Here is a 25,676-nt window from a genome sequence, read left to right as displayed (position 1 = left end):
ATTTCTTTTGTTGTGTATGTGATTTTACATATATATATATATATATATATATATATATATATAAATATATATATGTATATGTATACATATATATATGTATATGTATATGTATATATGTATGTATATATATGTATGTATGTATGTATATGTATATGTATGTTTATATATCTACATAAGTCACAAAAGACACATGTCACACACCACACACCATTGCTAATAGTTAAGATTGGCTTTAGTGTGGGAAATAGAAAGTTCACATTTCTTGACACCCAAAGCAAAGAAATAAGTACCATTGGTTAATGAGACCCTCATATCCATAAGGGCAGAACCAGAATTCCAGCTTTCTTTGCTTGTGAGGGATATAAAAGCAGCTTTGATCATGTGTGACATGTGCGCCTATGTCATTACCCCACCATGGCATGATTACTAAGTAATTTTCTGTGATTTTGTCTATGAGACAACAAAATATAGCTTAAATTATTTTTCTGGATGTCTGATTTGATCCAAGGGTACATTTTCACTGATGAGAGACAAGGCGGTTTACATGTTCTCCAGTGACTTGTGACTAGGGACCATTGTCTTGATCCCTTGGGCATCTGCTCACCATCTCTTGTGGCATACACAGACGATGGCAGTGCTTGACTGCACGAAGTTAGACCACAAGGAATGCCTGGAAGCGAAGTTGATGCTGGGCTCCGACTGTCCAAGACCTGTGCCTTGCATTCCACCCAGAGTTCAGTGGATCCCTCTTCTAATTTTAGTGTTACTGTTTTTCAAGATTATAAATTAAATTTAAAGTTCTGTTACCTATTTTGCATTTTGCACAGATGACAGATTGTATATAGTTATGGAGCTGATAGAAGGAGCCCCACTTGGAGAGCACTTTAGTTCTTTGAAGGAAAAACAACACCATTTTACTGAAGAAAGACTGTGGAAAATATTTATACAGGTACTCACGTTTCTTCATTACAATTTTCTTAAGACAGCACAATTCTGAGCTCATTTCTTAGTGCTGTGTAGTCATCATTTGTTATATAACCTTGGGTGTGTTAATTACTTTTGTCATTGCTATAATAAATTCTGACAAAAGCAACTCAAGGCTTACAGTTTAAGGGTACAGGCTGTCATAGTGGGGAAGGCATGGCCATAGGAAATTAAAGCAGCTGCAGTTAGAAGCAGAGAAAAATGAATGCTTGAGTTGTGCTCACTTTCTCCTTTAGGACTCCACCCCATGGATTGGTAACATCCACATTTAGAGGGTGTCTTCCCACTGCAATTAATTCAGTCTAGAGATCTCATTGCAAACATGCCCAGAGGGTTTTTTTTTAATTTTTTTTTGTTTAATTTATTTATTTGAGAATGACAGAGAGAGAGAGAAAGAGGGAGAGAATTGGCACGCCAGGGGAGCCACTGCAAACGAACTCCAGATGCTTTTGCCCCCTTGTGCATTTGGCTAACATGGGTCCTGGGGAATCGAGCCTTAAACCAGGGTCCTTAGACTTCACAGGTAAGTGCTTAACTGCTAAGCCATCTCTCCAGCCCTGCCCAGAGGTTTTTTCCATGGCAATTATATATCCCCTTAGGTTGAAAGTCAAGGTTGAAAATCACAAAGTAAATAAAGTTTGCATTCCTCCTTATTTCAAGCTGTGCTTAGCCCTCCGATACTTACACAAGGAGAAAAGGATTGTCCATAGAGACCTGACGCCAAACAACATTATGTTGGGGGATAAGGACAAAGTAACAGTTAGTAAGTATGAAAACACTAAAACTTTTAACTTTAATGAATTTCTGAATTATTTTCCAGAGTAGAATGTTATTGCAGAATAGTAAAGTATTTCAGTAGTGCTTTTTAACATGGATGGAAATACTGTCTATTTGAGCTGTTCAGTATGAGGGGTGCTTGCCACGTATGATTGTTGGTGTGTGGAATCTGGCCAGTGTGACTGAAGAAATAAACTTTCAGTTTTGCTAGCTTTTTCCAGGCATGCTCTCTCATGCCTGTAACCTCAGCACTTGGAAGAAGGAGTAGCAGAACCAGGAATTCAAGGTCAGCATTCACTAGGTAGCAAATTTGAGGCCAGCCTAGGCTGCATAAGACCCTGTCTCAAAAGAATAAAATATTCAATTCTAATTGATTTCCACATTTCATGAACAGGTCACTGCATTGAATTTTGCTCATATGAGAGGTTAAAGCTGTTTTAGGATGCTTGAACATTTAATCCTAAATGAGCAGTTTCTGAGTTTTTTTTTTCTTTCTGTAGATACTACCTCACCAACAAAATCTTGTAGGATCACCATGTAAGCACATTGCTCTGAACGATTTTATCACATTCCATGTATTATGGGTGACACATGTACCTATTGAGAACTATTAAAAAATCCAGTAATTAGGGCTGGAGAGATGGCTTAGCAGTTAAAGCATTTTCCTGTGAAGCTACACACCCAGGTTCAATTCCCCAGAACCCACATAAGTCAGATGCACAAGCTGACACATGTACACAAGGTTGCACACACATCTGGAGTTCGATTGCAGTGGCTGGGGGCCCTGACATGCCAATTCATTCTCCCTCTGTCTCTGTCTCTGTCTCTGTTTCTCTCTCATGTGCTCTCTCATTCTTATAAAAATAAAAATGAAAGAATAAAACAATAAAAATATACAGGAATTAGAATTAGTATATTTCAACATACAACTTTTCTTAAAATTTTCCTCTGTAGCAAGTTTGCAGAACACTGGATAATTTTACAAATCAGAAGCTTTGTTTTTATCCTCACATTTTCAATTATTGATAATAAATTAATTTTTTGATTTAGAATGATATATGAATGTCCTTCTGTCTTCTTCACTTATGAACATTGGTGTTTCTCCCATGGACTGTCCGTGGGCCCCCTAGTTACAAATGGAGAGACGACCTTCCCTCCCTAAATCTGTGGCTTCTATGTAGTTTTTATCCTAACATCCCTACAGTAAAATACTTTTTGTGAATATACTGTAAAAATATGTAAGCTTATACATGCATTATTTTACAAAGACCTAAAAAACACAATAAGATCTATAGAAATAAAGCATGAAGAGATGCAGTTAAAAATAAAAATAGTGGAGTGAGAGAGATGGCTTATCAGTTAAGGTATTTACCTGTGAGTGAAGCCTAAGAACCCAGGTTTGATTCCCTAGTACACACATAAACCAGATGCACAAGGTGGTGCATGCATCTGCAGTTTATTAGCAGTGGCTAAGGGTCCTGAAATACCCATTGTCTTTGTCTCTTAAATAAATAAATAAAACTTAAAAATTAAAAAAAGATGTTAATATTTGTCCTGACTGCCTACATCCCAAGTGGATTGGTACCCACATTGGATACCACAGCCCTAAATGCTTATATATAACATATATAACATATAACAACATCTAAAGCTGAGTTATCTGCTTTTAGAAGAATCTGATAATCAGGATGGAAAGAATGATGGTTAAAGACACTTGCTTCTAATGCCTGATGGCCCAGGTTCAATTTCTCAATCCCCATGTAAAGCCAGATACACAAAAGTGGCACATGCATCTGGAATTCGTTTGCACTGGCAGGAGGCTCTAACATGCCCATTTGCTCTCTCTTTCTCTCTCTGTCTCTCCCTCAAATAAATAAAATATTATTTTAAGAAAGAATCTGAGCTGGAGAGATGGCTCTGCAATTACAGGTGCTTGTTTGCAAACTCTGACAATTGGGTTCAATTCCCCAGTACCACATAAAGCCAGATGCACAAAGTGGCCCATGCATCTGTAATTTGTTTGCAGTGGCATGAGGCCCTGATGTGCCCATTCTCTCTCTCTCTCTCTCTTTATCTCATAAATAAATATTATTTTTAAGAAAGAATCTAATTCATGAAGGCCGTTTCAAATGTGCACACTTAGCCATAGCCATATGTGTGTCCTCATGAATCAGAACATTTATTTATTGACCAGACTTTTAAAAGAACATATTGTCTTAATTAAAAAATTACAACAACTTAAAATAGAAATTCTACATATTTTCAATAAAAAATTACTTGGAAATATTTCCAAGGCAGTGAATTGAAATAAAAATATGAGAGGCCAAATAATTGTCAACTTTTGTCTTGGGCACTCATTTGCTGAGTAATTTTAAAATTATCATTATGTAGTTTATCATAAGCTCTTTACTTTTTTTCCTTTTGTATATTTAACCTGTTTATAATTAAGGATTTTTTTGCAATTTATTTTAACTGTAGATATTTTAACTTATAAATTAATACAATTATTTAATTATAAATATAATTTATACAATTATGAAATTATTATAAATTGTATGTATATATTTCAAAGCAAATTGTGTATATGTGTACGTCATAGAAAATTATATGAGATTCTTCCTACATGGCTATTCAGTTCATGTTTCTCTGAGTAATAATAATAGTAATAATAAATTATTAGTAAGTAGTAATAATAAATTACCCCACATATTATTTTCTTACTACATGAGCTATGATCATCTACTTTGACTACATTTAAATATACTGAGTTTATTCTTTAATTGCAATAGCTGGCTCCTTTATAGACTTAGCTCATTTTATGTTTATTTAATACCAAACACCAAAATAGAATACAAAATAAACTAGCACTAAAATAGTTCTGACGTCAAGCTTCTTGCTCTACTTCTTGTAACCCCTTGCTCTATGCCTCTAAAAAATGCCTCACTTTTAATTCTGTTTTTAGCATTTCCTTTTGGCATTTATTTTATTTTATTATGACAATTGAGGATTTTATTTTCTTATTTCCTATCTTACCATCTACCATCCTGCTCATGTTCCATAGTTAAAGGTTAAATCTCTCTTCAGTGTTTATATTACTACCACTGAGTCATTACTGCTCAGTGTTGAAACCTTTCTTTTCTCATGGAGCTTTTTGTTTTCTGTAGAGTTCACATTTGCTTTCTTTGTTGTTTGTGTTCCTAGTTTTACAGGTACACAGCATTATTTCTTCCCAAATTTTGTAAAACATGATTATAAAGTTCTCTCTGTACTATGTCTACATGGTCAAGCTCAGTAACTCCTATTTTAGTTTCTTTGATGCATATTCCTGTAGCTGCTTGCTGCAACATAGATTGAATTTTACTTTATGCCTAGTGCACAGCATTATGATGGAAATTGTTCTTGGTTCCTATTTCTCTTGTAGGAGCCCCCATGGGCACCAAACTCTGCCATGCCTACCTCATTCTTCCAAGTTTTGGAGGCATTCCTTTATTCTTTAAATATCCTAGTTTGTTGTTAGGAAATCCAGCACAACTTTTCCCATTGCCTGGTACATCAGTGATTGTATCTCTTTGGAAAATTTAGGCTGTTCCTTTAACTCACTGGGCTGCATGGGCCTTATCACTCAGTATATCAGGAACTGGCATGCTCTTCAATCCAAAATTTAATACTTCCGTTCCTGAAGGTTGTCCTGAACTGTTCACTCTCTGACTCTGTTCCATTCCACTTTCTTTATTTCTGCTAGCCTTAGAAACAGGTTGTACTAATGACCTCCTAACTTAACAAACTGATATATAAACTTAAGTTTGGTTCTCCTTTTGTACTTCAGTTATTCCTTCAAATTTGTATTTTAGTCCTTCTACTGATTTTTCTAAGCATGCGTTGACTCTCCATAGTGTTATCTGTTCATTGTTCCATTGACATGAAATTCAATTCAAGTTTTATCCCTTTTTAACACAGTTACAGACTTGTTTTTCTTAAGGAAACTGAGTGGTTTCTATATTTTTGAGTCTGTCTTTTCCTTGTGTATATTTGTTGTTGGAAGAACTGTGTGTTTCAGGCAAAACTGTCACCTGGGTAGAATATTGGAGATTTTTTTTTTTTTTTTTAGCTCCTGAAATTGGTATCTAAGCTTTCTTCTAGGAATGCTGCTTTAATGTCTGGCTTGATACTGAGGGACACATCTGTCTGCTGCCATTTTGAAGGCTGTGTGGCTAGCTGGGCCCCAGGAACCACATTCAACGTAAATTTTAACTGGGTTCTCTTAAGCTTGGCCTTATGTTACTGTGTATCTCACTGGCTGTGATTCTTTAGACAGTAAATCTATTTCCTGTTGGTGTCTAAAGGCACTGTTTGGGGTAGAAAGGGACTTGGGACTTAGTGTTTGTTTTGCTCTGGCTCTACAAGGTGAAAAGCTTCTTTTGCATAAATCTCAGGGCAGAATTCTCTCAGTCCCATTTTTCCATTATAGCAATTATGGGGACAGACTGGATATGACACTGTGATCTTCAAAAAGTAGAATGTTTTATTTGTGAGGTGGAATGAAGTCTGATTGCATAAAGCTTGGGAAAGGTTGGCTGCAGTAGATTCAGCATGTTACCACCAAGGGGCAGCCTTGCCATGTGTTAATACTATTTTTCTTTTATGAGCTAGAAGAGTTGTTTATTTCCAGAAAAGAAGCACCAAATGGTCAAATGGTTTTTGAGATGCAATGGACAAAGTATTGAAAATGTTGCCAGGAAAAAATTCCTTGCTATCAATGTCAGTAAACAAAACATCTTAAAAGTGAGATTGGTTTACAATTATTTATGGTAAGAACACAGGCTGGAATTTTCAGTCCTGAGAATGCAGAGTAGATTTTGTATGCATGACTTTACAGGTACTCTGTCCTCCCCACCCCTGCTGCTTTACTTATTTTTTGCAGTGCATGGATCCAACCCAAGTCCTCATGCATGCCAGGCAGGCGGTCTAGTACTGAGCTCCACCCCAGCCCCAGTATCTAATTTAATGTCTAAGTCTATTTCCACCTGAGAAATGGCATTTTTCAGTGACATGTACTGCAACACATGTCTGGGTCTGTCTCATGCTTTTGCAGGTCTGGATTCTAAACAGGGAAATAGACTCTGATTTGTGGCACATTAGGCAAAGCAGAGTCTATGGCATGGCGTCCACACTCTGCTGGTACATCAGAGTGATTCTGCGGGGATTGGGCGAACACGACCTTATGCTCAAAGCCACCATGGCATAGTTGTTCTAAGATACCCAGAATTTTTTTTAAAGTATTTATTTATTTATTTATGAGGTAAGAAAGACAAAGACAGACATAGGTACTGGAGAATCAAACCTGGGCCAGCCAGCTTTGCAAGCTGAGCCATCTCCCAAGCCTATATTTTAATGTAAATCTTCCATATTCCCTTGCTTTTTCTGTGCCCAAATAAAAAAGAAACAGAAAAAAGAAAATTCGCAACTCATATGTTTGTAGATAATGGGTTCTGACATGAGCTTTTTTACATGACCTAGGAGACCACATGCTGTTCCTGCAAGCAAACCAACTAAGCATATCTGCATCCAGTGATGCTTGCTGCTGTGCAAGGATGTGCTTGATTCAGTGTAACATCTGTCAAAGGCTTAACTCAGGACATGACTCTAGCCCAAGTATTGTCAGGTCAGATGTAAAGTGAAAGGCTACAGTTTCTGCCCTGTGAGTTTGTAGTTTTTCAGAGAAAATTTTCAGTATTCACACAGCAAGTATTTCCTGAGCTTTCACATGCTGCATGAGTAAGCCTTTACCTTCATGAACTTCTGGTGGTAGTCTAGGGTGTATATCAATTATAGTTTTAGTCAGGATAGGACAAGTTAAGCTATAGTAACAAAGAACCAAAAAAAAAAATCTCAGCAACTTGAAACAGTAGCAAACAGCAGCAGAGGGACAACTCCAAGCATGGGCTGCTTTTGTATGTCTTGAGAACTACAAATGATTTTATATATATTATAAATATAATATATATTTTCTCTCTATATTATATATATATAAAATCAAACCAGATATATATATATATATCATACTAAATTTAATGCAAACAGCCATCTTCAAAATATACATATATTGAAATGTATTTACTTTTTAGTATTATTTTAAAATTAACTGTGAACTTTATTGTATGAATATATTACATATTGGCTATGTTCCCATCAGGATATACTCTTGTGTTCCCTTTCCCCTGCCCCTATTTCCCTGAGGGATCTCTTCACTTTGTCCTTTTTTCCCACTTGTGAAGCAGATGAGTTTATGGGAGCATAACCTCATGTGTTTTGAATGCCTGGTGCCCAACTAGTGGCAGTTTGCAGGTGGAGCATTGCTGGAGGGGATGTGTTATTGGAGGTGGGCTTAGGGGTGTTATAACCAGTTCTTCCTTGCCAGAGTTCAGCTCTTTTTTTAAAAAATATTTTTTGTTTATTTTTATTTATTTATTTGAGAGCAACAGACAGAGAGAAAGAGGTAGAGAGATTGAGAGAGAATGGGCGTGCCAGGGCTTCCAGCCACTGCAAACAAACTACAGATGCGTGCACCTCCTTGTGCATCTGGCTAACGTGGGTCCTGGGGAATCAAGCCTTGAACCGGGGTCCTTAGGCTTCACAGGCAAGCGCTTAACCGCTAAGCCATCTCTCCAGCCCCAGAGTTCAGCTCTTTATCCTGCTGCTGTTTTCCACCTGCTGTGGCAGACATGATATCCAGTTCTCTGCTCATGCCATGCTTTCTGCTACTGCCATGAAACTTTTTCTCAAGACTGTAAACATAAATAAAAACTTTCCTCCCATCAGCTGATTTTGATCAAGTGGTTTGTTCCAGCAATGAGAAGGTAACTGCAACACCCATTAAGTTCTTTCTCCCTCTGATGCTGACTCAGTTGCTATCTTGCTACAGGCTTTTTCTGATCAGTTATTTCCCATGCATGACTTTCTCATAACACCATCTATTGAAAGCGAGCTGTCCTTTCAAGATCTCATTGAACTTTAGATTTGCATGTGTGTAACACACATGTGTAATTATTTACTTAATCTATATGCTTCTCTACTAATTCCTAAGATCTCTGTGTATGCAGGTGGCTTCTGGCTTGGTTATTTTCTTGGTACCTAGCTCAGTTCCTGGAGCACAAACCTTTAAGTTTGGACACCATTATAGATTGACAAATAAATTAATGACAATATTGAAAGCTAGCTAAGGCAACTAGACACCTTATAAAAATAGCCAGGAGGCTCTCTGATACTTATGTGGGGCATATGCAATGGAGCTGGGGTTTGGTTATGTTTGTCATGCTTGAGTGACCTGTGGGACAGACAGGAAGGAGAGGCCAGCCTGGGCTGTTAGGGAAGGGAGCCTGGGTTCCTAGTACTTTTAAACTATGGTCACAGAAATCAAAGGAAGATCTGTGAGGAGATGAACATAGGTGTTATAGAGAAAAGGATAAGGGAATGGGGAAAGTAATATCATCTACTCTAAGGAACTATACCAAATGACTGGACTGTGTATGATCACTGTGGAGTATAAAATGGCAGGTATTTATAGCATTAGAGGTGACACCTCACAGGAAGGCTGGGGCTTGATGGCTGGGCTGTGAATTTGGGAGCTCCTGGCACAGCTGATGCACAGAAGCTAGTGAGCAACAAGGCCCTCTGTACAGAAGACCAGGGTCACTTACATCTGTGCAGCATGTCGGAGCTTCAGAGATAGTAAATAGCACACCAGGGACCTAGGGACTCAGAGCCACTTGAAATTGGTTTCTTACTTGAACACTGACACCAATAGTTGCAGTGTAACATGCTCACCTTCAGTGTTCCCTGTGTCATGTCACTCTCTAGTTTTGTTCATAGTGTCTTAGATGCAAGACATTTTCTATTGGTAGCTTTAAATTCCCATTAAGACAAACAAATGCTTGAAATGCTTTTATGACCAGTTTCTGAAATTAAACATTTCTTCTCCAAATAAGAACACAAATGAAGAAAGAATATTACAAACCTTTCCTGCTACCACCATAATCATCCCAATGGCAAAACATTATTAGCTTTTGCTCTCTTTAGGAAAGCTTCTCAACCATCTGTTGTTTTTGCAGGCATATAGTGGCCATTATCAAAATTAACTGGAGTGAATTAAAACCGTTGTAATATTCCTTAGTTTTTGGCTTTGAAATCAATAGCATTAATAAAAACAAGATGACCGTTTGTAGAACTAAATGTCAAAGTGTTATGTCAGTTTTTAAATCAACTGAAATGCTTGTTCTCATGGATCTTGTAGACCAGCTAGAAATACTGAACTCTAAACTAATATTTAAATATCAACAAGAGTAAATCAAGTAACCTTAGATAACAGCAGATCCTGTGAATTGGATAAATGGATAGAAGCATTTAGAAGGAGTGGCAAGTTTTAATTGCATGTGCTAGAACCTGTCTGAAAATCCAGGTTATGTACAGTCCTTTCATCTGATAGAGTTTGCCTTTATTCTTTGTATTTATTGGGAGTCTTTGTAGCATTGTAATCTTGTCGGTAATGAACACCTACTTTAATTATTTTAAAGTTATTTGGCTTTGATATGGAGAATTATAGTTTGGGGGAGGGATAGAGACTGGGAATGCCTAGTGTGTTCTGTATCCTTGGTGCTGGTGACATGGCCAAAGTGTACGTTGCTGGGTAATCAGTTTACTAAAAATGTAGATGTTTACAACAATAAGCAGTTTCTCACAGTTCTCACAGTTTCTGAAGGTCAGGATTTCAGGAGCATCTTAGCTGGGAGATTAGCTCAGGATCTGTCTCAAGTGTGCAGTCAAGCTGTCAGGGGAAATCGAATACTGGAATTATAGGCATGGATCAGGGCCTTGGCATTCTCGACTTCATTCTGAATTAGAAGGAAAATAATTCAGTCTTTCAGTGCTGAATTGCATGTCAGCCATAGATTTCTATAGACGCATGATCAGACTAAGGAGCTACCAACCCATTTCCACTCTGCAGAAGGAAGTAGACAGCGTCAGAAGCCCTTTCACTCTTCTGAAGAACTAGACTTTCTCAGAGGCTCTTTGAGTGCCTAGTAAAATGACTACATAGTTTTACTCTTTCAATATGATGGTCTGGTGGTTGGTACAGGCTGAGTTCTAAGGGATGAAGCAGCTTTATATTCTTATATTTCTGGCAGACCCCTCTTCTTTTTGCTATATTGATCTACTTAGGATATAGTAATCATCGTTACACCTCTGTCATGGGATATGCTGTCCTGGAGTCTTCTCCTCACAATACAGCTCTGTTGGCTTTAGCAATTGAGTTGGGAAGTGTCCCCATCTTCTACTTTCTGGTAGTGGCTCAGGACTTTGAGGTTCAGATTTCAAATTTTATGAACCCTGAGTTTTGGGTTCTGTTCTACCTTTAATGAAGAATTAATATAGCTAAACTCAAGAAAGATAAATTATGGACTATTATATTTATTTGTGGGGGAATCATAAATTTTGGGGCTTCTTCAAGTGAGATTGGGATCTACAAAGGGTTACTAAACACATGGGAAATAGGAAACCTGCTCCATGTGGAAAACACAGCATAGTCTGTGAGATCCATTTAAGAGAATTTAAAAAAGCAAATGGTGATGATTAAGGAAGAATAGCAGAGAGAAAATATCAAAGCAGAAGATAAATTGAGGTCTTTAGAAAAAGACTGGAGCAGATCTGCAAACATGTGGAGGGTAGAACTTAGATGTGTAGATAGAGACACTTAGACCACACATGGCATCTGTCATGTACTTTCCTGAAAAGAGAAAATATTAAGGCAGAGAGCAAGAAACTTGAGGAAGAATGAGTGATGAAAAGGACTTCACTCACAGTTACCCTGAGTTTAGAGTAACTACACAAGTATCAAGTCTAGAGTTGGTGAGAGCAACCCATGTGGGAAATTCGGAGACCAGAGAAAAATCATGAATATAATAAAAGTGAGAAGTTACTCTAAACTATAAAGCAAAGACAATCAGAAAAGTTTAGATCAAGAAACAATGCTATTCTGTCCCTGAATGGGTGGAGATAGAGGCCAGACTCCTGTGTCTGAGCAGCACAGGGTGAGAGTTGGGGAAACCCACACACACCTGGGTCTCACCAGAGGCAAAAAGAGGGAGGTGCTGGAAGATTGTAGCCTTTATAGCAACATATTTAGGTATGCAAGGGGAAGACCCAATTAGCTAGTAAATTTGATGGGTGAATCCCAGAGCCAGCCTACCTGAGCCGTTTTATTTAGATAGTGTTAGACTGCGGGCAGCAGAGGGTGCTGTAGACCAGTACCAGACACGAATTTCATTCCTGCCAAAAGTTCTTTCTACTCTGTGTCAGGGCAAGTTGGCACCTCATGGTTCCCTTCGGGCCTCAGTCCTTAAATGAAACTTACTTAAAGAAGCTAGTTTTCTCCTATCCTCCTTCAGTAGGGTTTGTGCATAATTGGTACTATTTACTCCTTGGCTGGTTAAATTTATCATTGAACCAATTATGACCTGATTTTTTTCTTTGTTGGCAGTATTGTATTTTAATAAGCTATTATTTTTAGTAGTAGTAGTATTTTGGTTTTTCAAGGTAGGGTCTCACTGTAGCCCAGACTGACCTGGAATTCACTATGTAGTCTCAGGCTGGCCTCAGACTCATAGAGAGCCTCCTACCTCTGCCTCCCAAGTACTGAGATTGAAAATGTGATGAGTATTTAGGACTTTAGAATCTATCAACCTCAGATTCTTATCTGACTGTTGATTTCTCTTTGTGAAACCATAGGCAAGTTGCTTATTCTCTCTGAGTATCAGTTTCCTCATCTACAAAATGAATAGTAGTGAAGACTAGTCATGTGCACATTATGCTACCTGATTTAAGAAGGTACTACAAGGTTATAATAACCAAAACAGCATTGTATCAGCATAAAATAGTCATTCTTATCAGTGGAACAGAATAGAGAGCCTAGATATAAGCCCATGTATCTATCCATAATTGGTTGTTTTGCTTGTTTAAGATCAAATTGTAATGGGAGAGAGAGAGGCAGAGAAGGAGGGAATAGGCAACAAAGACAGGGAGAAAGGAGAGAGAGGAGAGAAATGGGCATACATATCAAGAAGAAACAAAGGGAAGGAGGGATAGGGAATGAAATGGGAGACAGAAAATAGGGAATAGTTGCCTATTGACCAAGAAAGCCAAAAGCCAACTTATTTTTGAGAAAGTTGCCAAGAATACTTATTAGAGAAACAATACATTAAAGAAGGGACAATTTTTGAATGAAAATTAATTGTGCTAGGAAATTTAATAACCATACACAAAAGAATAAAGCTGGACCCCTATCTCTTAGAAGTTAAAAAAACTTAAAATGGATTAAAGATGTAAGTCAAGTATGGAAAATGCTTTAGGAGAATGGAGTGGGGAAGAATATTTCATTTCACACAAGACTCCAAAAGCACAGGAACCAAAAGCAAAAAAAGAAAAGAAAAAGGAGATTTTTATGAAAAATCTGTGCTTGTAGCTTTATTGCAGCACTATTCAAGGTAGGTAAGAAACGGGAAGTGTCTGTCAACCTATGAATGGATTAAAAGCTTCCACACAGTAGCTAAAAGGTGTGAGATACAATCATCAGGGTGAAGAGAAAGCTTATAGAACAGGAGAGAATATTTGCAAACCCTCATCTAATGAGGGTTAATATCTGGAGTACATAAGAAATTAAAAAAACTCAATGACAGGATTAAAGATATGGCTCAGTGGGTGAGGCACTTGCCTGCAACCCTAATGACCCAGGTTTGATTCCCTACTACCATGTAAAGCCAGATGCACAAAGTAGCTCATGTATCTGGAGTTTGTTTGCAGTGGCTAGAGGCCCTTGTGTACCCATCCCCCCATCTCTCTCTTCTCTTTCTCATTGCTTGCAAATAAATAAATAAAAATTTAAGAACTCAATAGCAACCCCAAACATTCAATTAAAAATAGACATTTATAAAAGGTGGACATATAACGACTAGCAAATATTCAAAATTTTTTTCAGCATTACTAATCAGGGAAATGCAAATTAAACCACAGTACTCTCATTGTACCCCAGTATTGATGAGTCTTATAAAAATATTGAAGGTGAACTGGAGAGATGGCTTAGCGGTTAAGCGCTTGCCTGTGAAGCCTAAGGACCCCGGTTCGAGGCTCGGTTCCCCAGGTCCCACGTTAGCCAGATGCACAAGGGGGCGCACGCGTCTGGAGTTCGTTTGCAGAGGCTGGAAGCCCTGGCGCACCCATTCCCTCTCTCTCCCTCTATCTGTCTTTCTCTCTGTGTCTGTCGCTCAATAAAAAAATTAAAATTAAAATAAAAAAAATAAAAAAAATAAAAATAAAAATATTAAAGGTAACCTCTATATATATTAACTTAAATTACATATAATTTCCCAAAGAGGGAAGAAGATAGCAGGTGCTCAGAGAGATGTGGATAAAAAAGTGCTCTTGTGGGCTGGAGAGATGGCTTAGCAGTTAAGTGCTTGCCTGTGAAGCCTCAGGACCCTGGTTTGAGGCTCGATTCCCCAGGACCCACGTTAGCCAGATGCACAAGTGGGTGCACGTGTCTGGAGTTCGTTTGCAGTGGCTGGAAGCCCTGGCGTGCCCTTTCTCCACCCCCCCCCCTTGCTCGCTCGCTCTCTCTGTCGCTCTTAAATAAACAAATAAAAATAAAAAAAAATTTTAAAAAGTGCTCTTGTATCTCATTGAGATATGATGATGAGGATGTCAATTAGTATAACTATTATGAAAAACATACTGGAACTTCCTTGAAAAAATAAAAATAGAACTGCCATATTATCTTATTCAGCAATCTCAGTACTGGGCATACTTCCAAAGGAAGTTAAATTAGTATGTAGAAAATACATATATACTTCTTTATTACAGACTGTTCCAAATAAGTAAGAAATGGAAAGTATCTATCAATCAACTGATGAATGGATTAAGAACATGTGGCCATATACACATGGGATGCTAGTCTATTATTCAAAGGAAAGAAATCCTATAGCATGGATAGAACCAAAGATCATTAAGTAAAAGATGCCTGGCATAAAAATTGATTTCACTTGTATGTGGAGGGTAAGAATAGTGATCTTTTTGATAAGACAGGACACATAAAACATTACAGAAGAAATGGCAGTTTAAATATGAGTGCTGCTCTCACTGAAAGCTTGAGAACCTTCTCCAGAGATATGGTGGTAGACAGTTTGTAGGCCCACAACTCATCGAGACAGAAAATCAGAGGCTACAGAGAGCTCAACACTGAAGGAGACTTCTAATACACACACCCTCCATGGCTCAGGGAACATTGTGGAAGAGGGGACAGAAAGACTGCAAGAGCCATAGGATAGGAAGGTATACTCTGTTTTATATTGTCTGCACAGACACTACCTGAGCATTCATGACCCTACAGTGAATACCAATGACCCTTAGGTTATAAATATTAGGCCTATATTCATCCAATAAAATTCCCAATTAAAAATGTTGATCTTAGCTGGTGTGGTGGCACACGCCTTTAATTCCAGCACTCCAGAGGCAGAGATAGGAGGATCGCCATGAGTTCAAGGCCACCCTGAGACATAGTGAATTCCAGGTCAGTCTGGACTAGAGTGAGATCCTACCTCAAAAAAAAAAAAAAGAAAGAAAGAAAGAAAAAGAAAAACATGTTGCAGTTGCATGTTGATCTTACAGAAGTTGAGAACAAAATGATGGTATTTATAGATGGGGAGAAGAGGAGAAGAGATGGGTGGAGAAAGGTTGACCAGTGGATAGTGAGTTACCATTAGATGGGAGTAAGATGCTCTGGTGTCCTATTGGGTAGCAGGGTAACTCTAGACAACAATTACACATTGTACATCTCAAAAACTTAGAAGAAAGAATTTCAGATGTTCTCACCACAAAGAAACAAATGTTTGAGAAGCTAGGTTTGACCCCATGTAAATGATATGCAATGTATATACATATCAAAATTCACATTATCCTATTAATATCTGTAATTCTTGTTTCTATAAATTAACTAAAAGTAAATTCAATTTGAATTTAAAATAAACAAGAGAAAAATAGTGTCCTTATTTGACCATTAGAAATGTTACAAATTTAGTGAATCATCATACTGCAGGCTATAAACATTAATTAGTAGGTATAGTTATGTGCCTATTAACAATGTACTATTTAAGGGACCAGGAGAAGTAGCTGAATTGGCAGAGTGCCTGTCTGGGATGCAGAAAGCTCCAGGTTTGGTCCCCAGCACTACGTAAACCTGTCTTGATGTTGTACACTGGTAATACTGATACTCACAAGGTGCAGTAAAGAGATCAGAAGTTCTGGTCATATTTGGCTATATAGCAAGTTTGAGGACAATTTGGGATACATGAGACCCTGTATAAAAATATGTTATTCTATAAAAAATATTATTAATCTTAATGTACTATACTTCTCTGAACAAAACATTTTGATTTAAAATTTACTGTTCTGTTTATCACTATGCTATGTATTTTTAGTCATTTTTATAGATACTATGAGTGAGTACTAATACATTTTATTCAATTCAGGTTTTTATATTTTTGTGATAGTTTTACAGGCTTACTTTACCTCCTTCCCTATGTCCTTCCCTCTTCTTCTCTCTTTCTTCCTCCCTCCATTCCTGCCTTTATTGAGACAGGATCTCAGTATATATCCCAGGTTGGCCTTGAACTCCTGAATTTTTTGACTCAGTTCAGTTACCAAGTACTGTGATTACAGGCATGTGCCACCAGGCCTGGCTATATTTTGGAAGTCTTGTACAGGTAGCATGCATGCAGTGCTGTGGGGGTCCCATTTTGCTGCTCATTAAAAGAGCATTGCACAACAACCTTAATTAGATAATTATTTTACAATCTCAGTTTTCCTTTTGTAGTTATTTTAGTTTATTTGCCCCCCCCTCTTTCTCCCCCCCCCCCTCTCTTTCTATCTCTCTCGATTTCTAAGACAGGGTCTTACTAAGTAGCCAAGGCTGGACTGAAATTCTCTATCCTTCCTCACTCTCGAGTTCTAGGATTACAGGTGGGGCCATCATGCCTGGCTCTCTTACATGGTTTTTGATCAGATACCAGGAGAATGACTCTGTACCAAATATTACAGGCATTCTATTTATTTGAAAATTATAAAGAATAACCTAAAAATCAAAGTAACAAAATCAATAAGGCCCTTTTTTATTAAGACTTACTTTAGTGTTTTAAAAATTCTGTTATTTTGTAAAAATATTTTTTAAATGTCATTAGGTTAATGGTATAATGCATGCATGTGCTAAGACTGAGTGGGTGGAACATAGTCTGTGGGGCATGCTGACAGAGGGTAAAGAAATAAAAGCATTTTTCCAGGGAGTTAAATAGTTTTTGTACAGAATGCTAAGTGCTAGGGAACCATACTAATCCCGGGAAAATACAGTGATACATACTTTGTGGTATGACTTGCAGCTGACTTCGGCCTGGCAAAGCAGAAACAAGAAAACAGCAAACTCACATCTGTGGTTGGAACAATCCTCTATTCTTGGTAAGGACATTTATCTTATGGCTAAATTACTAGACTGGGCTTGGAAAGAAAACTTTAGGTAATTGCTATTTCCATTAGGGCCCTTGGGTAGTACACATGAAAGGAATTTTGAATGATGTATGTTTAGAGCAACCATACGTAATTTTTCTTCTAAGGCATATTTGCCTTTTGGTGAATATTTTTGATGACTACAAAACTGAAGTGACCTTTGGCATATAGCAGGTGTGTGCTAACTGTGGGATGAATCTGTGAGTGAACTGGTTAGTGTGCTGTGCAACATGACATTGGGAACACTTTATTTCACTGACTTGTATGCAGCTACTTTGCATCTTTCAAACATTAAGAGCAGGGAAGGATTTTTATGTCCTATTAACCATCCTGGTACCTGGGAAATAATTAGTATTGAACAAATTGTTCTACATGAGAAAGTAATTGATGATACATATATTTAGACCTGTGTACAAGTAGGTTGAATAAGAGTATATCTTGATTAATTGAGACCCTTGTAATATACTAAGTGTATTAGTTACTCTTTCATTGCTACGAGAGAATACCTGGCCAAAACCAAGTTAAGTTGGGATAAGGTTTATTTTGGCTTGTGTTTTGAGGAGATAAACGGGAAGGCAGGACAGATTGGCTCATCACATTGTAGTCAGAAAGTGGAGGATGAATAAAAAGTGAGATCAGGCCACAAAGCATCAAGGCCCACTCCCAGTGACCCACTTCTTCCAGTAGGACTCCTAGAGAGTCCATAGCCTTCCCAAACAGCACTACAACCTGGGGATCAAATGGTCAAACACGTGAGCCTATGGGGAAGATTTCACACTCAAACCACAGCACAGAGAATACTTTGATGGCTCTTTTTGCTAAGCTAGTGTTATAGAGTGAGAAAGTTCTTTGGCTACCACCTACTCTGAGTATGCATGCTGCATATCTGAATGTGCTGAGATTGGTAAACACACATAATAGTCAGTAAAATAACATATTTCTGTGAAATATTCTGAACTCTGATTTAACAATCAATCAAGAAACCTTTATTCTCTTCCTTCTGCTGAGTGTTATAAATTGAATCCTGGGAAGAGAATTAAAAAATGATTTTCTTGAGGGAAGTTGGAAATCATCTGGAAATAATCACTCCATTTTGCAAGGTCCTTTCATAAAATATTTGGACTACTGTTTGTAGAGGGTAAATTTTCATTTATTTGACTGGAATTACCTGCATTTTACTTTTGAGACTCATTTCATGAAAAGAGAGGTTGGTGACCAGAATAACATTCCTTAGAAACTGCAAATGTTATATTTATGCTAATCTTCCTAATCAGGCTGTGCAGCACAGTACTTGTTCCTAGAAGAATAATTTTGTTTCACATTATATTGTTTTTATAGGTAATAAAAGTTTGAGCACAATGGTGTTAAGTGATCACACATTCAATCTTAGCAGATTTCATTATTAACTGCACAAATAAATACAAACCTAAATTTCCATTGATCATAATTAGTATTAGTAGATTTTATTACCAAAAATATGAATTAAATTCAAAACCAACATAATACTATAATTTTTAATATCTTTATTTACTTGCTTGAGAGGGAGAAAACAGATGGAGGGAAGCACAAGGGAGGGGAGAACAAGAGGAGAGTATATGGATTGCCAGGACCTCTTGCATCTGCTGACGAACTCCAGATGCAGGCACCACTTTGTGCACCTGGCTTTACATGGATACTATGGTATCAAACCTGATTAAGCAGGATTTTCAAACAGGCATCTTTAAGCATTGAGCCTTCCCCCTATACTCTAATATTATCAATCTTAGTTAATTATTTTATTATACAAAATGACTGTTTTTGTTATGTTATATATTTTTTCTTTTTAATTTATTTTAAATTTAAAATTTGTATGGATACATCAAGTGTTGGTACCATCATTCCCCTCCTTCCTGCCACCACTCCACTGAGGACCTCCCTTAGTAAGATTACTGGTATTCACCATGGTGTTGTGGGTTATGAGTTCTGAAAGCAGCAGTCAGTCATGCTGGTGGTAATGTCTCTGGACATTCCCTCCCACCTGTGGCTCTTACATTCTTTCAACCCCCTCTTCTGAAAAATTCCCTGAGTTCTTGGTGGGTGTGCTTTAACTCTAGTTTAGTGTTAAGCTCTCAACATCTTCTGGATTTCTGCTTTGGTACATTTTGAGTATCCTCAGTGTCTGGCTCCATCACTCAGGTGCGGGGTGTCAGGATCACCATGGAAACAGCATTCTTGCTCATCTCACCAATTCCTCTGTGTTTTCACCTGGGCCCTAGCTGATGTGTGAGAAGTAGCTCATCTGCTGACAGGGAGTCAGATATCTTTTATTGTCTGGTTGATAGATTTTGGTTGTGCTTGGTTCTCTCTGCTTTCTGAAAAAAGAAAACATTCTGCAATGGAGAGTGAGATAAGTATAGGTTGAAGGGTATTAGCATTGTTCATTTAGAGAGATCTTATTGTGTGTAGCCTCACTTTTGGCCAAAGACTAGTGAAAACCACTGGCGTCCATAATCTTGTTCTTCATAGGATTCTGACTTGGTTCCCAGTTCCAGCTATGGTTTCCTTTCCACTGAGTGGATTCTTAGCCAATCAGAAAGTCATTGGTTACTTACCCAGGGTGGGTGCCACTGCTGATCAAGTGTGCACATCTTGTCAGGATGCTTGATTGCATATAGCAGTCCCCTGATTGCTCACAGCGTTATTGGATATTTTTGCCCAGCATCTCATGTTGTGGTTTTTAGCACTCACTATACAGGCTAATCATCTGGTAGCCGACTTTTTTCCAAATTCAGCCAAATCTCTCAACGTCCTGTGTCAGCAGCATGTGTTATATTTAGCAATAGGGTCTTAAATATCCCCTCAGGCAGATGAACAAGTGTTTTGACAGAAGTCTGTCTTGTTTGAGGGGCCCTCAAAGGTCTGTCTGGTCATAACTCAGTGTGGGTTGTAGCCCAGTTTTGGTACTGGGATTTACCAGCCAGGGCCAAATATTTTAGGATTAGGCTTCATTCCACCCTCTTCATGGCCCAAAATACCAGAAGATCCATTCCCTCCATGCTCCTAATGAGGGTTATATCTTTTACTGTGCTATCCAGGAGGAAAGTTTTTATGGTTCCAATTCATTTTGGATTTGGTTTTGTATATATCTCCCCCAGTGCCCTCCCATTACCCTTTCTACAAACCCTTCCATCCCTCCTGTCTGACTCAAGTTGCATGGAAGATATGAGAGCAATATAAGCTGTTCTAGTTTAGGACACACAAATGAGTGAGGCCATGCAGCATTTGCCTTTCTGTACTTCTGTAAGTTCGCTTAGTATGATCTGTTCCAAGTATGTCCATTTTCCTAAAAATTTCATTACATCACTTTTCCTTGATGCTGAGTAGAATTCCACTGTGTATATGTACCACATCTTCATTATCCATTTGCCTAGCAATAGAAATCTAGGTTGGTTCCAGTTCTTAGCTGTTATGAATTGAGCAGCTATATACATGGTTGAGTAAATATCTCTGTAGTGAAATATGGAGTCTTTAGGCTAGATACCCAGTATGGTAATAGCTAGGCCAATTAGTAGACTTATTTTCATCTTTTTCAGGGATCTCCATGTTGATTTACATAATGGTTGTACAAGTTTGCACTCCCACCAGCAATGCATGAGGGTTCCTTTCTCCCCACATTCTCACCAATATTCATTTAATTTTTTTGATGATTATCATCCTTTCTTGAATAAGATAGGATCTCATATTGGTTTTAATTTGTATTTCTCTGATGGTTAAGGATGCTGAACATTTTCTTAGGTAGCTATTAGCCATTAGTTATCTTCCTTTGAGAGTTCTCTTTTGAGCTCTCTGCACCATTTTTTTCTTGTTTTTAAATTTATTTATTTATTTTACAGAGAGGGAGAGAGAGAGAGAGAGAGAGAGAGAGAGAGAGAGAGAGAGAATGGACATGCCAGGGCATTTAGCTGTTGCAGATGAATTCCAGATACATGTGTAAACTTGTACATCTGGCTTCCATGGGTCCTAGGGAATTAATCTGTGTCCTTTCGATTTTTGGGAAAATGCCTTAACCACTAAGCCATCTCCCCATCCCTCTGCCTGATTTTTTGAGAGGATTGATTGATTTTCTATTGGTTAGGATTTTTTTTTTTCAGTTCTTCGTAGATTCTAGATATTAGGCCTTTATCAGTGGTATAGCTAGGAGTAATTTTCTCCCATTCTAAAGATACTCTTTTGCCTCTGTTTATGGTATGATTGTCTATAAAACAAACTTTCTAACTTCATGAGATCCCACTGGTTCAGTGATTGTTTATTTTCCTTTGCTACTAGGGTGTTTGTTTAAGAAGTCTTTTCCTACATTGTGAAGAGTTCCTTCTATTTTTTCTTCCAGGAAATTAAGAGTTTCAGGTCTTATGTTGAGATTTATGGTAGTTTAAATAGATTGTTCCCAGTATATTCAGGATCATATTAAGGTTTTTAATTTAGATATGCAGCCACTTGGCTGGAGGAAGTGTCACTGGGTGGATCTTATGGCCAAGTCCTAAGGTGTGGTGGTGGATTTGGAAGCCTAGCCTAAAGATATGAAAAGTGCTGGAGTTCAGTCAGGAGTTCTTATAGTGTACTTGCCTGCCTTTTGGTGGTAGCTGTGGCTTTTCTTTCTCTGCTTGGACCTGTAATGTTGGGCCAGCTTCTTCTGCCATTATGAAACATCCCTTCTATATTCAATAAATGCCTTCCTACATAACTGTGTCTGGTTTGGAAGTTCATCTCAGCAACCTAAGGCTGTCTGCTACAGAATTGGTACTGATAGTGGGGGTGAAATGAATCTGACCATGTGGATTTTGGTCTTTTGGAAGTTTTATTTTGGAGGAATGAGCATAAACTTGGTACTTGCAACTGAAGATGCATTCTGGAGTGGTACACCAAGTACTTTAGACTATTATAATGAGAGTTTGAAAATGCTAATTACAGAGAGAATTAAACTTGGATGCTTGGCTTATGAACTTTCTAAGGGGTAGGAAATATCTTGTTGAAAACTTTGTTGTAACTGGGCTACTGGAAAAAGGGCTGGCTGCATTCTGCTACCCAGGTCCAGAGAGTTTGATTGAGGTTAAATTTATAATGGACAGATGTGCTTGGATAAAGATATCTGAGAGATTTAAGATTTAAGTTGGAAAAACTCAAGCAAGTTAAAATCACAGCCACTGAGAGTGGTTTTAGGTTGCCAAAGCTATTGTCAACATATTAGCAATCTTAAGGAAGATGGCCCAACTGCTTTACATTAAAATAATGGACATGATGCCTGAGGAAAGACAATAATAGAAATGCATATTCCTTTGGAAAGAGTTGACTGGAGAAAGAACCTCCTTTTCAAGGTTATAATTTATTTCATCTCTAAGAATATGGTCAGGTGGGGTGGTGCACACCTTTAGTTTTAGCACTTGAGAGGTGGAAATAGGATTGTTGTGAGTTCAAGGTCAGTCTGGGACTACAGAGTAAGGTCCAAGTAAACTTCCTGGGCTACAGTAATACCCTAGCTAAAAATAAAACCAAAAACAAAAAAACACTAAGGAGTATGGCTGTGTCCTGAGCAACTGGCTTGGTTTCAGAAGCATGAAAAATGTGTGGCATGGTCAGGAAATGCACATGGCTTCAGCAGCCACTGCTTAGACATGGTATATAGTCAGGGCATGATGACCATTATAAATAGGCTGGAAGAGCCTTTGGAGTAGTTTGCATGGAGACCCAAAGATATTTTAGATATACCAGGACTGTACAAGGGATATTAATGAGCACTGCTGGCCTGAGATGGAAGTTTTCCCTGTCTGGAGGGGCAGAATTGGAAAATCTAGAGACTTTCAGACCCTGGTTATTATATCAAACTTGAACTGCAGAAGTTGATTTTTGCTTGGTGGTTGTATTTGCATTGTTCCAGTCTGTCCTTGTTATGCCTTATAGCAGATGAAAATGTTTACTCTGTGCCTATATATGTTGACTATATACAACTTGTTTGATTTTATAGGATTAACAGCTAAGAGACAATCTTATATCTGGACTCAATACAATTTACAATGTGAGATGGTTACAAATCTACTAGGGGCCAGGAGTAGAATATAGTAGTTTAAATAAGTGGTCCCCAAATATCAGAATGTTATTTAACTTTGAAATTTAGATTTGCAACCACCTGGCTGGAAGAGGTGATAATGGAAAGACATGTGTGATTGTGGATTTATAATTATAGTCTAAAGATATACAACGTGCTAGAGTTAAGCCAGGTGCTTTTGTAGTGTGATTACTTGCTCTTTGGTAGTGGCTTGTGGCTTTTCTGTCTCTGCTTACACCCAGGAAAGTGGCCCAGTTTCTTCTGCCACTGTGAAAATTTCCCTCTATCTTCAATAAATCCCTTTCTCCATAACTGTGCCTAGTTTGGAAGTTCATTTCAGTGACCTGAGATTATGTGCTACAAGGTCTTTAATCCATGATTTGTGTGTATGGTGAAAGAGTGGGTCTTGTTTCATTTTTCTACATGTGGTTATCTAATTTATCCTGTACCATTTGTTGAAGATGCTTTCTTTTCTCCAGTGTACATTGGTGGCTCCTTTATTAAGGATCAAGTCTCTGTAGTTTCTTGAAGTAAGGGCTGGGTCTTCAATTTTGTTTCATTGCTCTATATGACTCTTTTTTTTTTAATTTTTTTTTTTTTTTATTTGAGAGTGACAGACACAGAGAGAAAGACAGGTAGAGGGATAGAGAGAGAATGGGCGTGCCAGGGCTTCCAGCCTCTGCAAACGAACTCCAGACACGTGCGCCCCCTTGTGCATCTGGCTAACGTGGGACCTGGGGAACCAAGCCTCGAACCGGGGTCCTTAGGCTTCACAGGCAAGCGCTTAACCGCTAAGCCATCTCTCCAGCCCTATATGACTCTTTTTATGCCAGCACCATGCTGTATTTGTTACTATGGCTTTGTAGTATAGCTTTAGATCAGGAATGCTGATACCTCCAGAGGTGTTTCCTTTGCTAAGGATAATTTTGGATATTAGGGGCCTGCCATCCCATATATAAATTTTGTAATTATTTTTATATCTCTATGAAGAATGATTCTGGGAATTTTATTGGTATTTTGGTAAATCTCTGAATTGCTTTTGATAAGATTGCCATTTTCACAATGTTAACTCTACCTATCTAGGACATGGAAGGTCTTTCCTTCTTCTCATGCCTCCCTCAATTTCTTTCTTGAATGTTTTTATGTTTTCATTTTACAGGTTTTTCACATACTTGGTTAGTGTTATTCCAAGGTATTTGAGTTTTATTGTGTCTATTGAAAATGGGACATCCATGCTTATTATTTCTCTCTGTACTTATCCTTTGTTTATAGGAAGGCTACTAATTTTTGTGTGTTGATATTGTATCCTGACACTTTAATGAAGGAATTAAACACGTTTAGAAGTTTCGAGATGGAGACTTTCAGGTCATTTATGTATAGGAACCTGTCATTTGTAAATAGGGCTAACTTGACTTCTTCCTTTCCAATTTGTATACCTTTTATATATTTCTCTTGTTTTATTGCTTGGGCTAGGATTTCTAGCGAAGAGCAGTGGTAAGAGTGGGCACCCCTGTCTTGTTACCAATCTTGAGTCTCCCCATTTCAGTGTTATTTGGGCTTAAGGTGCTTGGCATATAGCCTTAACTATGTTGAGATATAAATCCTTCATGCCTATTCTATATAGTCTTTTTTTTTTAAATTTTTTATTTATTTATTTGAGAGCGACAGACACAGAGAGAAAGACAGATAGAGGGAGAGAGAGAGAATGGGCACGCCAGGGCTTCCAGCCTCTGCAAACGAACTCCAGACGCATGCGCCCCCTTGTGCATCTGGCTAACGTGGGACCTGGGGAACCGAGCCTCGAACCGGGGTCCTTAGGCTTCACAGGCAAGCGCTTAACCGCTAAGCCATCTCTCCAGCCCATTCTATATAGTCTTTTGATCATGAAATGGTGTTGTATTTTGTCAAAGATCCTTCTTTATCAATTGAAGTTATCTTATGGTTCTTTTGTGTACAATTGTTCATGTGGTATAATACATTAACTTCCTTATATTGAACCATCCCTGTATCCCTGGGATGGAGCCTGCTTGATTGAGGTGGATGATGCTTTTGATGTGCTGTTGTATTCATTTCATATGGATTTTGTTTGCAGTTTTTGCATCTAAGTTCATCAGGGATATAGGTCTATAGTTTTCATTTTTTGTTGTATCTCTGGTTTTAGTATTAGTGCAATGGTAGCTTCATAATTGAGGAGCTTTCCCTGTTCTCTGATTATGTTAAAAGGCTTGAGAAAAAG

General features: G+C 38.0%; 1 protein-coding gene across 4 annotated transcripts in view; it reads left to right on the top strand.

Annotated features, from left to right (window-relative positions):
• Positions 1 to 25,676, top strand: part of Nek10 (NIMA related kinase 10) — a 172,176-nt gene that overhangs the window by 84,813 nt on the left and 61,687 nt on the right. For all 4 annotated transcript variants that reach the window (XM_045152444.1, XM_045152443.1, XM_045152445.1 and 1 more), the window contains 3 exons: positions 828 to 949; positions 1,645 to 1,747; positions 17,238 to 17,313. In XM_045152444.1, coding sequence (XP_045008379.1) covers positions 828 to 949; positions 1,645 to 1,747; positions 17,238 to 17,313 — 301 coding nt within the window. The remainder of the gene's footprint in view (positions 1 to 827; positions 950 to 1,644; positions 1,748 to 17,237; positions 17,314 to 25,676) is intronic.

Source organism: Jaculus jaculus, chromosome 6 (genome assembly GCF_020740685.1).
Source record: "Jaculus jaculus isolate mJacJac1 chromosome 6, mJacJac1.mat.Y.cur, whole genome shotgun sequence".
Taxonomy (NCBI): Eukaryota; Metazoa; Chordata; class Mammalia; order Rodentia; family Dipodidae; genus Jaculus; species Jaculus jaculus.
This window is presented reverse-complemented; position numbering and strand designations above follow the sequence as displayed.